General features: G+C 35.5%; 1 protein-coding gene across 1 annotated transcript in view; it reads left to right on the top strand.

Annotated features, from left to right (window-relative positions):
- Window positions 1-6,040: 6,040 nt before the first annotated feature.
- Window positions 6,041-14,648, top strand: part of LOC129229883 (bone morphogenetic protein 7-like) — an 86,286-nt gene continuing 77,678 nt past the window's right edge. Inside the window, exon 1 of the mRNA XM_054864262.1 lies at window positions 6,041-6,306. Within this exon, the coding sequence (XP_054720237.1) occupies window positions 6,084-6,306 (223 nt within the window). The 5' untranslated portion in view covers window positions 6,041-6,083. The remainder of the gene's footprint in view (window positions 6,307-14,648) is intronic.

Below are 14,648 nucleotides of genomic sequence, written 5' to 3'. Positions count from 1 at the left end.
GTTTTTTCTTTAAATTTTTTTTGCGCGAAAAAAAAGTTTAAAAATTAATTTGAATTTTGACATCTGGAATTCAACTTATGTTTTTCGCAATCACGTGTGTGTTTGTGTCTGTGTGTAAGCATGAGTGTGTGGATATGTGTGTGGGTGTGTATGTGTGGGTGTGTGTGTATGTATGCGTGCGTGTGTGTGTGTGTAGGATATGGACACAACCTGGAGATAGTTTTCGCTAGAGGAGCAGCATCGGGAGGAGCCGGTCGACGGTGGTGCTGCAGAGGAAGGCGGGGTGAAAATAAAATCAGAGGAATTCAAAACAGTCAAATGAGAACAATAAGCAATGTGCTTGCTCAAAGAAAAAAAAAAAAAAAAACACATACACAAATTCAGACTTAATAAATACTCCTGTATCGACGTCTTCATCTTTACTGGAGCGAAATACCTAGATGTTGTTTTTTCTACAGAGTTACTTTTGCTGCAGTGATGCGTAGTTTTGCATATTGGGACCGTACTTCTTTCAGTAAATCAAAACTTCCGGATAAAACAAGTATTGAAAGATGGCTACCAGGCAGTGACGTAACTAGGGGTTGGCACGGGCGGCTCTCGCCTGAAGCGCAGCAGCCAGGAGGGCGGCATTTCAACGGATTAAAAAAAAAAAAAAATCAATGCAGAGGGGTTTTTTTATTATATAGAATTTGAAAAATGCTTTAAAAAGTTTAAAAAAAAAAAACTCGCAAGGAAAAGAGTTAGAAAGGGTATATATATATATATATATATATATATATATATATATATATATATATATATATATATATATATATATATATATATATATACATACATAAGATCTACTGAGAAAGTACATTGGGCATCATTGAAAACAATTCTAAAAATGAAAATAAGAAAAAGAAATTACAATGCTGCCTCCTATTTGTCAAATTAATTAATCAAAAAGTCCCCCCCCCCTTTTTGAGATCACAATGACCTCCGGTGACTTTCCCGACCCTGGGGGGGGGGGCGCAATTTTTTTAGCTCGCCAGGGACCCTATACCCTATAGTTACGCTACTGCTACCAAGAGGCAACAGTTACTTGGACATCGGCTGTAAACGTATTCGCATTTACAAAATGACTACAACATATGTGAAATACACCGCCAGCTCAGTCATTTCCAGCCGAGGACTGCAGTTTCGTGCTTATTAGCACTCATCAGCCCGGCATAGGAAAGTAACTGAGCTGGAGATGGAAAACCTCTTATGGAAGCCAAGAGGGCGAAACAAACTGGTAGCTAATATAGAATTAGCAGACCAGACGAGTGACCGAAGCAATGGTTCGGTTCAACTCGAAGATTGAACGCGAGGCAAGGTATATTCAGTAAATTACTGCCCATTCTATATTAGCTACCAGTTTGTTTGGCCCTCTTGGCTTCCATAAGAGGTTTTCCATCTCCAGCTCAGTCACTTTCCTATGCCGGGCTGATGAGTGCTAATAAGCACGAAACTGCAGTCCTCGGCTGGAAATGACTGAGCTGGCGGTGTATTTCACGTATTTCTGCTTTAGCCCTGGCTAATGGGCGGTAATTTACCGAATACAACATATGTGTTTTTAATTCCAATAACTAGACAATTTTTTCAGTAAATCTCTCCCAAGTCGAAAAATGCAATGTAAATTTAATAAGGCATAATCAGTCATGTAGGTGAATCAATAAGTTATGACTTTTTCTACCAAGAGAAAAAAAAACTTCTCTGTTAAACTTTTGCAAAGAAGAAACATACTTAAAAAAAAAAAAATTAATTTGAATTTTGACATCTTGAATTCAAATTATGTTTTTCGCAATCACGAGTGTGTGTATGTAGGCGTGCGTGTTTGTGTGTGGGGGTATGTGTGTTTGTGTGTAGGGGGTATGTGTATGTGTGTAGGCATGTGTGTTTGTGTCTGTGTGCTGGCATAAGTGTGTGTGTGTAGGCATATGTGTCTGTGCCTGTGTGCAGGCATGATTGTGTGGGTAGTTGTGTGTATGTTTTTGTGCGTATGTATGTGTAGGTGTCTGTATGTATGCGTGTGTGTATGTGTGCGTGTGTGTGTAGTTGTGTATGTATGCGCGTGTGTGTAGGACATGGATGCAACCTGGAGACGGCTTTCGCTATAGGAGTAGCATCGTGAGGCGGCCGGTCGACTGTGATGGTGCAGAGGGTGGCGGTGGGAAAATAAAATGATAGGACATCAAAAACAGTCAAATGAAAGCAATAAGCAATCGTGATTGCTCAAAAAAAAAAAAAAAAAAAAAAAAAACATAATTTGCCAATTTTCTTTCAAATTAATTTTCTAGGCTAAACAAGATTGCAATAAGATAATTAAGGGGGCATTCATTAATTACGTAAGGGTCCTGAAGGGGAGGGGTTGGGAAAATCTCTAAATACCCTTACTTGGGGGGGGGGGAGAGAAGGGTCAGACCCATCAGTGGTGTACTCAGGATTTTTTCCTGGAAGGGGCTAGAATTTTTCAAGGAACTCTGATACGTGAATAGAGAGACAAAATTAGTGTTTTTTCAACCTTTCCTAGATTTATGTAGATTTTTTTTAATTTCGTATCAGTAAAATTTTATTACACAGTTTTTATTTTAATTATATACCAACTTTATAAAATTTCAGGGAGAAATGCGCTCTCCTGTTCTCAGTGTGTTCTCTGTCTATTTTTCGAACCACAAAATAAGTTTAAATTTGTAAATCATAAAAGACACACACCAACTTAATTGTGCTCAAATTAAGAAAAAACATTAAATAAAAAAAAAACTGCTACAAATATTTTCTTTTTAAAGAAAGAGGCCGACTTCTCTGTGGGGAGAAAAGTCGATTGTTGGGAAAAGTTGCTGCAGGGAGTCGATTTCTTTGCAGCAGCCGTATTTTAAGAAGCGTAATTTTCAAAAATTTTGAAAAATTAAAAAAAAATTAAAGGCCAAAACACGCAACTTTAGACCTTCTCTTTGGTCTGGTCAAGGAGGTTTTGGCCATTTCTGAATTTCATCTGATCTCTGGAAGGGGTTTAAGCCCTTAGCCCCCACCGTGGGTGCGCCACTGAGACCCATTCTTACGTAATATTTTCCAAATCGATATTTTATGTTAGAAATCAGGCGGTCAAGTGGTTTGGCAGGCATTATATTTCATTTGCTTCTGGAAGGTAAAAAACGTATTAGGATGAGCTGTTTTTTATTTGTTTTTCAAAGAATGAATAGTGTAAAATATAATAAAAGAATCGCACTGTGTATGGTATGTCTTTTTTAAATTAGTATCCCATTATAAAACAAAAATATTTGTCGAAAAAACATTCAGTCTAGATTCCTTTTAGTAAATATTTCTTTACACAAAAAGGTTTTTTGATAAAAATTAATTAACAGGGAATTTAATAACGATTCCAGTGATTTAAGATTCCTTATTTTATTATTTGGAAAAACGAAATAGAATCTTACGTAAGATAGGGGGGAGGGGTTTTAAAAAATCTTACTTGCCCTTACATGAGGGGAAGAGGGTTTCAAAAATTGCCAAAATCATCCTTACGTAATTAATGAATGGCTCCTAACCACGTTCTTAAGAAACAAGAAAAAAATCTTTTTTTGTCTTTTTTCTCATAACTTTTCGTAATTTTTCAGGTTGAGGTATCATTTTCCTGTATAGATCTTTAAGTATGCAGCAAGTGACGAAGTAAATAAAATACAGAAAAGAGTCAGGAATGACCTGCCTAAACGGACTAGACAAAAATATAAAAGGTCATTATGCTTACGCTGCTGAAAATTTCTTTAAAAATATAATAGAGATTCGATTGATAAAAAGAGCTCTTATTTTTCAAAATTTCGGCATATTTCTACGTGATAAATTGCTTTTCTATACATTCTATTATAAATTTTGAAAACATTTTCTTTCAAATTTGCAATTTATAGCGAAAAAGACTAATGAAATTATTTGATCATGCAAAAAATTAACGCGTAACATTTGCAAAAACAAAAAGCGATAATTTTAAACTGTAATTTATTTTTTCTGTTTTGTAAGATGTATCTGATTCACTGAAATGGTAAAGGTCATAATAAAGCGAGATGACAACACAACATCATTTATCCTGACTACAGTCTGACCACCGATGAGAAGGAAATACAAGCATCCGGTTTACAAGCAAAAAATGGACGTATTTATTAGTTTTCTGGGACAACAGCTTTTTACTTTTCACCTTTATTTAGATAGACTCGTCTTAACTGGATGTTTGCCAGTTCCATACAACGTAACTGTAACTGGGATCAAAGACAATCCGGATTTGCGAAAATTCAGATAAACCGGGTAATATGGGTAGCAAACAAAACGCTTTCTCAAATAAGAAAACTAATCTTTTATTACAGCAAAAAACAATGCCTGTGACATAAAACTGAATAGTATTATTTTGCACGAACACTACGCCATGTTGTTTGTTGGATCACTATAATTTATTGTACGACCTACACAGGAGTTTTACATTCGGTCGAAATTAAATGCGAATATGGCATTTATATCCTGCTCTTGCTATCATAGTTAAAATCGCTATTTAAGCAAATATATTTTTGAAGTGATAACTTCTTATGGGGGGGGGGATAAACCGATTTGTGACATAACCCGCAACGGTGCAACTCTCGTCTGGCATTCCTTTCGTTCGCGCATATGATAGAAGCAAGCGCGCATGGTCGGGGAAATTTTGTTTCTTTACTTTTTGGGTCAGCTTTAAGCGTTAAGTGATAGTAGATGGATGATCGTCGCAACATAACGCAATCTCCTCACGAAAGGTGAGTTTAACAATACAATATAATACCAATAACATTGTAAACAATATATATTCAAAACAGCATTTAATCTTTAAATTTATTTTCAAAACAAAAACATTTTTGCGATTAGTTATACTAAAAATTTTTCGCTTCATTTAGGGTTTTGAACTGTGATAAGGTGTACATATTTAAAACGAACTTCATCCCCGCAGACTCCGCATCGCGGGGGTTGGGGACGGCCGAGAAAACAAAAATAATAAATAAACATTTAATTTGTTCATCACAGAGTAAAATCTGAAATGTTTCGTAAGTTTGAGTGTTTTTTCTAGTAAACGAAATATTTGGACGCGTCATTTAATCTATTGTTTTTGCGCCGACATCAGAACTTATGTTTAAAAGTAGTCTGAATGGTGATCAAAGAATAAAATTATTTTTCATTTAGAGCAATTTTGAAGTCGGTTCTATGTTTTTTTTTTCCAAAATTTTTTTAATTAAAAATCTAACCAGCAAGCACTATTCTCTCTCTCTCTTACGTATTCAAACGTTCAACAATTTTTTACAAATCATTATTTTAGGGCTATTCAAATGTAAGTCGTAGCAGATGTGGTGCATCAACATCAGCGACAGAAGCAATTGTTACTTTCATAGGATTAAATAATGATAATAATTTAATCCTAGGAAAGTTATCACTTCTGCCGTGCGTCCCGTGACGCACATTTTTTTTTTTAACTCAACAAATTTGATCTGGATGAACGGGGCCAGATAACGTGGTTCTACTGTATCTGCCTTTTAGAAAGAAGAATTTGGTGACGACGTAAAATAAGAATAAGGCATATTTTCTCAAACAGATGAACATGAGGAAATTTTAAATGTCTTTGTTATTTATTTATTTACTTGATGAATTTCGAATAAAACTGCTGGTAATTGTTTTACTATTGTAAAATGTACGTCAGCCCAGAACCCCGTTGATAGTTGATTCCAGTGTATACTGCAACCATTGTCTCATTTTCGAGAAAAAAGAAGACAGGGTTTCAGAAGAAGAAAAAAAAATTGACGGACCTCTCTTGACTGGCCAACGCAGACGATCCGCATCCGAGCTCGGGAAAAGGAATAATCATAAACAATCACAATAAAAAGGGCAACCCCGAGCCACCCCACGGTGCGCGAGAGAGCCAAAGAAGAAAGCGCGTGCCGTCGCCAACACGAGTTGTGCTCCACCCTCCGACCACCCCCCACCCGCGGCACAAGAAAAAAAAGAACGTCTCGCAGTCTCCCGCGCGCGAACTGGCTCTCAGAAAGCGAACGATCGTCATGCGGGGCTTCCTGTTCGCGTTGGGGCTGGCGGTCGCGGCCGGCTCCTCGCTCGATCGTCTGCTAGGGGTGCTGCAGGTGCCCTCGCCGCCCCCCCGCCTGCCCCGGAACGCGCCGCCCCGGTACATGCTGGACCTGTACAAGTCGGTGACGGCCCCGGACGGCCTAACGCTCTCGCCTACCCCACACAGTGCCAATGTGGTGCGCTGCTACGCGGATCGCGGTGAGTGCTTTCTCTTTATTAGTGCATTAATGAGCCGTAATTAGTGCATTTACTATCATGACTTTCAGTTAAAGCGTCATATTAGTGTCTCACGGATCACGGATACAAGGGGAGGGTCATAGGGGTCATGAGCCCCCCCCCCCAAACAGTCGACAACCGTATCCGTCCACATTGTGTTCAAACACTTTATGCATAAAATGTGAACGATTACAGTATCTTTTTAATTAATTAATTGTTTTTTAAAGTTAATATTTGAACTACTACTTCGTTTCATTGCTTTTGAAATTAATTTGCAATGTTTATGCCCATTTAGGTGCCTTATTCCTGGCGGATTTGGTGCTTTTCATTGACCCATAAGCAGTTTCAGAAATTTTTTATACTCAAAACCGTTTGTTCAGGTGTGTTTGTGTGGGGGGGGGGTCCTTCTTAATCATGACCCCCCCCCTAAAATGGTTTTCTGTATCCGCCCCTGGTGTTTCATGACTTTTAAGTTTGGAGTCTTAGCTAATTTTTCGTTATTACTCTAAGTGTGTAGTCATATCACTGTTTTAATAAGTTACGATATTAAGTTTTAAAATCATCTGGGAATTAATAAGTAATGAATATTTATTTGTATTAGTGTTTTAATAACTTATGACAGCAAACCATATCCATGTCAGGACTGTCAGTTAAAAAGTCGTTTTAGTGTTTCAATATGTTACGACATTAAGTTTTGAAGTCATGTCAGTGAATTAATAAGGCATGACTTTTTAATCATATTAGTGTTTTAATAACTTGCGACAACAAACCATATCCATGTTAGGACTTTCAGTTAAAAGTCGTGTTAGAGTTTAAGTTATGACTGAAAATGTATTTAGTCGTATCAGCAAACTAATAAATAACGAATTAATACTGAAACTTGTGTTTTAATATCATGACATTAGAGTGCTTTAATAAGTTATGACTTTAAGTGTATTTGAGCCACATTCGTGAATGAGTAAACTATGATTTTAAGCCATATCAGTGAATTAATTACTCATGAGTTATAACTTCAAATTTACGTATCAGCCATATCAGTGTTTTAACTGGGTATTTTGCAAGTCGTATCAGTGAATTCTTAAAGCATGAATTTCAGTTTAAAAGTTAGTATTTGTGTTTTAATAAGCTATGACTTTAATCATATCAATGATTTAATAAGTCATGACTTTTTAATCTCATTAGTGTTTCAATAACTTAAGTATATAAGCCATATCAAGATATTAATGTTAGGACTGTCAGTTAAAAGTCGTATTAGTCTCTTGATAAGTTAAAAGTTTTTGAGTCATATTAGTGATAAGTTTGCGTTTTTTGAACAAGTTACGTCTCTAAGCGTAAATCATGCCATTAAATTAACAAGTAAGGAATTTCACTTTAAAAGTTATATCAGCGAATTCAAAGCGATCGCTTAAGTCAACCCTTTATGTGATTTCCTGAGCATCAAAGGATTTCTGTGCCAAATGCGGCAAAAATCCGTCGCAAATATGGATTTGTAAAAGGACCATACGCACACACTCACCACAAAAAAAAAAAAAAAAAAAAAAAAAATTATTTATATAGATAAGCATTGACTTGGTGAGACTTAGCGTTTGATAAACAGATAATGGAAGGTGCTCTAAAAACAGTTCTCAAAAGCTAAGATCTTTAAATAAAACAATTTTTCAATCATTACTAATTTCCAAAATAAATTAGAATGAGTCTCCTCCCCCCCACCTCCCTTTGTTTGTACTGAATTGCTTTACATCCTTTTACACACAGCGGGGATTCGAAGTCATTAAAAAAAATACACTCAGTAAACAATAGGTTTTAAACACTGAAGTGGTTTCTGACTTCCGTTAGAAATAAAAGAAATATTTATGATGTTTATTTTTCAACAGTGTTCAAATATTTAAAGAATAATAATGAAGATTTTTCGTAGATGATTTATACTTCCTTGACACCCTTGTGAAATGTTTAAAGTTCTTAAAATTATTTTCAATCTCTTGTTAAAGACTGAAAATTACTTAAAAGTAATCGAAAAAAAATTTGAAATATTTAAAAATTATTTTTATATATTTCTTTAATGTTTTCCTTTCAGGAAATGCACAGAAATATATATATATATTTTTTTCTCTTTCAATACTTCTGTCATTCTCTGTATCCGTAAAACAAAGAAAAAAATGTCGCAAAAATGCATTCCTTTTCCTAAAAAATACATTCTTTAATAAAGATTCAGTCTGAAAGTTTATTTGTTGATGTTAAAATGTTGTAAAAAGATTTTGAGGAATTTTTTCAATTCAAAACTTGAAAACTATTTTTGATGCAATTAATTCGTTTTAAAATGAAAAGTTTGAGCGTTTTTCCAAACAGCGACAGAATTTGAAGGGAAAAAACTACACTTTTTATATTCTACTCTTATAATTCAAAATGAAGTTATTTACAATTAACTGCTGTATATGAACGATTACTTTTTATTGAAGTGTTTGGATCATAAATTTTTTTCCTTTAATGACAATTTTCAAAAATAGTTGCTTGCTCGGGTTCCTCTTGCGGACAACAAATTAGAAATCTAAGAATTTTTATAAGTTCTGAAAATCTTATTTCAGTAATTAAAAATAAAATCTAATTCAAATTACAAAAAATTAAACTTGCGTTAAAAGTTCAGAAAATGTACAATTTTTAGTGTCTTCCATTTACTTAAAAATGAAGTTGGAATATTCTGTGAGTATTTATTTTGAAGATTAATTCTCTAACGTTTATTATAGCTGATGAAGCTTTTAAATAATTTAATTATTTTTTGGAAATATTGTAAGCAATAAGAAGTATTATCAGGGGATAAACAAATGATATCATACCTTTTTAATTTCAACATGTCTGAATCCCCCCCCCTCTTTTTCACTAAGTATCACATTTCTCCTTACCCCCTCCCCTCATATGTCACACCATATTACTATTAGCACAGCCAATAATTGCCTTCTGGGTGGGGTTTTTGATCTTTTTTTCCCTTGTGTGAAAACTATCGTACTAGGATTGGCAATATGCGTAAAAAAACAAGAGGAGGGGTTTCGACCCCCAAACTTCCTTCCTGGCTCTGCCCCCACGGTACATTACACTAGCATATTGCTATATAAATATGTTATTTCTAGCAAAACGTGTGATGGCACATTTCTTGTTACTCCATCCCCCTCTCCTGTCACTAACTGTCGAAAATTTCCCGAACCCCACTCAAAGCATGATATCATTTGTAGACGACCCCTCAAGAAAACACGTGCGGTGTCAAAAGTTTCTAGATCCTAACACTTCTTTAGAATTGAAAGAAATCCGAAATCCTCAATTTTCTGATTCAGTTGAGATTTAATTCCGTTTGCTTCACGTATACAACTCAGTTACTGCAGTTAAGTACAGGTTATCTGCACTTAAATTATTTAAAATTTTCCGTTGGTCACGCATCCTGAACATTATAAATAAAAACAGTTTACAGCGGAAGCTACGTGAACTCTAAATAGTTTTTCGCCGCATGAAAAATATGTTTTGTGTTTGCTACAATCATAGTTTGTTTGGAGATTACCAAAAAAAAAGGAGAAATCAAGAATTTTTCGAAACCCCATATTGTGAACGTTTCGCTTGGTTGGACAAGAATTTTGCCTTTTTTTTTCTCTTTTCGATTCGTTTAAAGAAAGGCAAATGAAGCTTTCCAAAATTATCTTTTTTTTTACTGTGCTTTCTAACTGCTGACCGTAACTCAATTTTGATTAGAAAGGGCAGAATCAGTGGCGTAGTAGGAGGGGTCGGTCCGCCCCGGGCGGTACTTTTTTTGGGGCGGCAATTTCGCAATTTTGATGCGAAAAAGTCAACGCATTTTACCAATAAGGAAATCATGCTTTTGATCTATTACTGGAGGCAGAAAAAAAATGTATTTTAATCGTAAGGTTTTGGTATGACGATGACAATAAAATTACTCTAATACAAAATGCGCTTTGTTGTGGATATCTCAGCACCATTGTTTTTTTTTTTTTTTTTTCTTCCTTCGTCTGAGGCTACAGACTGAGGGAGGGGGCAGGGCCCGAAAATTATATTGCTCGACATGCCCGGGCATGTAAAAATTCCGATCGAGCATGAATCTTCTTCCCTTACATGCCCGGCTGGGCATGTAATTATAATTTTTTATTAGGTATTGGTAATTTTAATGGTTTGTTATGTACTATTTATTCAAACCTTTTTTATGTTTTATATTGAAATAATTCTTGATTCAGATATAAAGCTGTTAAATCATTTTTTTGTCTGATTAATGCTATATGACGAATTCAAATTTTATTATTATGCAATAAAAAATACTAGGCTTGTTAAAATATTATTTGGGCATGTATTTTTTAGACAAACATGCCCAGCAGGGCATGTAAAATTTTGAACATTTTACTAGCCATGGGAGGGGGTAGTGTAAAGTCAAGGGACCAAGGCTTTTTTTCTTTTAATCTGGCGGGAGGTCAAAGTCTCTTTTCTATGGGCCTTACTAAAAAGGCCTAAAATTCTAAATTTTGATTTAACTAAAAGTTTTTTTTTATTCTTAGTTAAAATCTTACTATAACTTTAAATATTTTTGACTTTATAATGCAATAACTATTACCCTTCAAAGGGGTGACAAATTAAAGAACCGCCCTGGGCGGCAGAAAGTGTAGATACCAGTAGCGTAACTATAGGGTCTAGCGCCCATGGTGAACTAAAGAATTTGCGCCCCCCCCGCCCAATGTCACCCACATAGAAAGTCACCGGAGGTCATTGTGACCTCCAAAATTGTTTTTTTCTTTTGGAACATTTTGATTAATTGATTCGACAAATAGGAGACAGCATTGTAATTTTTTTTTTTATTTTCGTTTTTATAGAATTGTTTTCAATGATGCCCAATGTTCCTTCTCAGTAGATATTATGTATGTGTATATGTATATATATATATACCTCCTCTAGCTCTTTTTCTTGCAAGTTTAAAAAAAAATAAAGCATTTTTCAAACTCTATGTTTAAAAAAAGAAAAAACATTAAAAGAATTTTTTTTTTTTTAAATCAGTCGAAATGCCGCCCCCCTGGCTGCTGCGCCCCTGGCGAGAGTCACTCCTGCCAATGCCAACCCCTAGTTACGCTACTGGTAGCTGTGCCACTGGGGCAGATATGACTTTTGTGGTTAGAGCGGCCCAACAGAAGCCGGGAAGGGGTTCTAGAAAAATAAAATCAATATCATATACAAAGTAAAATGATTTTTAATCAATCAGCCGAAATAAATTACTCTCTTGAATGACGAGCTAACCGATTAAAAATTTTTACTATCATCAATAACTCATCGATGAAGAGGATCTTTAAAAAAAAGCTGTAAACTTTTCTTCTTTCCAATCAAGGAACGAATCGTAAACGATGCTCATGATTATTATTTAGTAGCAGTTACGCGGTTTTATGGGCATTTAAAACTACTTGTAAGGGGCACACTTTTCCTCGTATACTAGTTATTAAAATTTGCTGTGGTTTTTCGGAGGTTTAGATGCATATTTCTCAGTACACAAGTCCGTCTTCAGGTGGGTTAAGAGGGTACAATTGCCAACCTTCGGCTTTAAAAAATTATTTTATATGTATGTGTGTGTGTTTGCATTTTGCATTGCGACTTAATGAATGTTGAATATACGAAGAAAATTATCCGACCTTATTTTATTTATTTATTAGCTGCGTTGCCCGGCTTTGCACGTTCTACCCTGAAAATTAAAAGCAATGTCAAGTGCCGCGTGTTCATAAATCAAGCTTAACCCCCCCCCCCCCTCAAAAAAAAAAAAAAAAAATCCCGACAGATCACGGAAAAATAACTAAAAAGGGAAATTTTCAAATCCCCCAATTACAGGAAAAGCCTAAAAACAAAAGCAATAATTTTATTTGTATTAAAAATGGCAACAGATATTTTTTCTCAATGATTTTATTCACGCCAATTAAAACTGAGCTCGCGGTAAACGATAAATCTTCGATTTAATATTGATATTCCTTCCTACACTTAAAAACACTCAAATTTTTTTCTCTTAGTGATTTTACAGCCTTGGTGATTTTGAAACCCGAAGGAAGTAAATCCACTTCTCAGGAATATTTTTCGTGAGCTTTCGAATGAGACTGAAATCAAGACATCGGAAAATTATTTATAGTAAAAAGTGTTATTTTCAGGTCGTAAAATTAAAATTCGAACAGTTCGTTGCTTTTTAAAAGTTCAATAACCCCCTACGTTCCTTCTCGGGTGCTCAAGTACCTCTCGGCCAAGTTTGGTAGATTTCCGACGTAAACTGCATAGTGAACATACACACACATACATATATATTCTTTGTTTCACTTATATAGATTTATTAATTTGGGAAAACCCTATGTATATGAATCAAGCGAGCTTGCATGAGGAATGAGCTGACCTTGAACCTTTGTGTGCATGCGTAATTTTTTTAAGGACCTGTCAGCAGCGTCAGTCGCTGGCAAACAGAGTTTAACTAAGCGAGTGTGTGGGGCTCTAAGCAAAGTAAAAACATTCTTGAAATGTTTTTCTCGCAAAACACCACTGAAGAAATTGTTCCTCGTAATTCCAAAATACGTGTATGGTGTAATTTTCATGTGAAAACCATGCCTTGTTTTCCGTGGACTTGTTCCAAAAACACAAATTTATTTCTATTCACTGATATTTTTATGTCTTTTGAGCAAACAACTGTACCACGAATTTTCTTTCAAAACCGCCGATTTCGAAGAATGGATTTCAGGTGGCAAAAATGTGGACAAGTTAATCTATCTATTTGCAAGCTTGGTGTATGAGCAACTAGTTTTATTTCTTTTATTATTATTTTTTAAAGATTTGACTTGATGACAGAGTTATTATTAGACTTATTTGACTCGTTTAGGATTCAAGCTAGTTCAACTCATTTTTTTTAATTTTTACAGGAGACAAAACATTCTTAGTTTGATTGTATTTCTAAAAAATTGGATTTTGACAGCAGATTTCGAACGGACTTGGACCGTAGCCTGGGGGTGGCATCAGATTAAAGAGCTGTATCTTAAAATTATAAGGAAAAAAAAAAAGCCGGACTAGGGAAATACTTTTTTACTTTTCGCTTGGTTTTAACCTGAGGACTGGGGCTAGGGGGGACTCTTTGCTTCGAAACCATAACCATCTGTATGTCGACCGAAATTAAGTCTAATAAGCAACTCCGTTGCTCGGCGTTGCACGGTCTACCTCGAAATTAAAAGTTGTGCCAATTGACGCACGCTCCACTATCAGGCTAAAATAAAAGAGAGAAAGAGAAAAAAAGAAGTAGAATTTCCCGTTCTACGTGTAGAAAAGAGCAATTTTATGACTCAACATTTCAATTTAGACCTCTTTGGATTTTTTTTTATCAAAAAATTCAGCCGTGAACGTTCTGTTTTACGGGTTTTCTGGCAAAAACCTCCCTAAGTGAATTTCTGAGCATCAAAGAACCTCTGTGCCGAATTTGGCAAAGATCTGACGCAAACAGTGGATTTGAATAAGGAAAACCCCCTATTCGAACTCTTGAGCATTAAAGGACCTCTGTGACAAATTTGGCAAAGATCCTACGCAAATTGTGGATTAATATGAGGAATATACAACCACATTTAAGATACTGAGATATCGTTTCCTCAGAGCAACAAGAAGACTTGTAATCCCGAGAATAACAGTAAGATATCCAACTGTTGCTTTGAGGCGACGATATGTTCAGTTTATTTCCTCGAATGTGATATTTTTACGTATGTTTTTGCGGTTAATTCCTGGAATTTTAAACTTCTAGCTTTTAATTGTTGCCACAGCAATGGGCCCGGACGAAGGAGTGGCCAAGGATGGAAAAAAAAAAAAAATGTTTAAAACTTATTCCTATGTATGTATTGACAAAAATGGAAGTTTCTCCCAGCACGCTCTGCCAAGGAGGGGATAGGGAGTTGGGGCACCCATGTTTTCTAAATGGGGGAGTTCTTCTACTAGAGTGCTATTAGAGTGAACAATTCGACACCAAGCGTTAAACATGGATTAACCAAGGCAACCAGAATTTTTTAGGAGGAGATGTAGGGAGGCTTCTTCATAACAGGGCTTATTATATTTTACGTTCGCATACAGTGGCGCAGTGAAGGGGGGGGGGGTGAAAACACCCCCCAGAGCCATTGGATTTAACGTAAATGCAAACTCTAATGCAGTAGTTTATGCATATGAAAGAGCTGTTTTGATCAAAAAAGAAAACCCCTTAAGAAGGTATTTTTGATCAAAAACCCCTTCCAGAGGTTTTTTTCATCAAAAAAAAAAAAAAAACTCCAGAATTTATTTTTCATAAAAAAACCCCT

This window comes from Uloborus diversus, chromosome 9, assembly GCF_026930045.1.
Source record: "Uloborus diversus isolate 005 chromosome 9, Udiv.v.3.1, whole genome shotgun sequence".
NCBI classification, from domain to species: Eukaryota; Metazoa; Arthropoda; class Arachnida; order Araneae; family Uloboridae; genus Uloborus; species Uloborus diversus.
The sequence above is the reverse complement of the archived record's forward strand: the minus strand, read 5'-3'. Positions and strand labels throughout refer to the sequence as shown.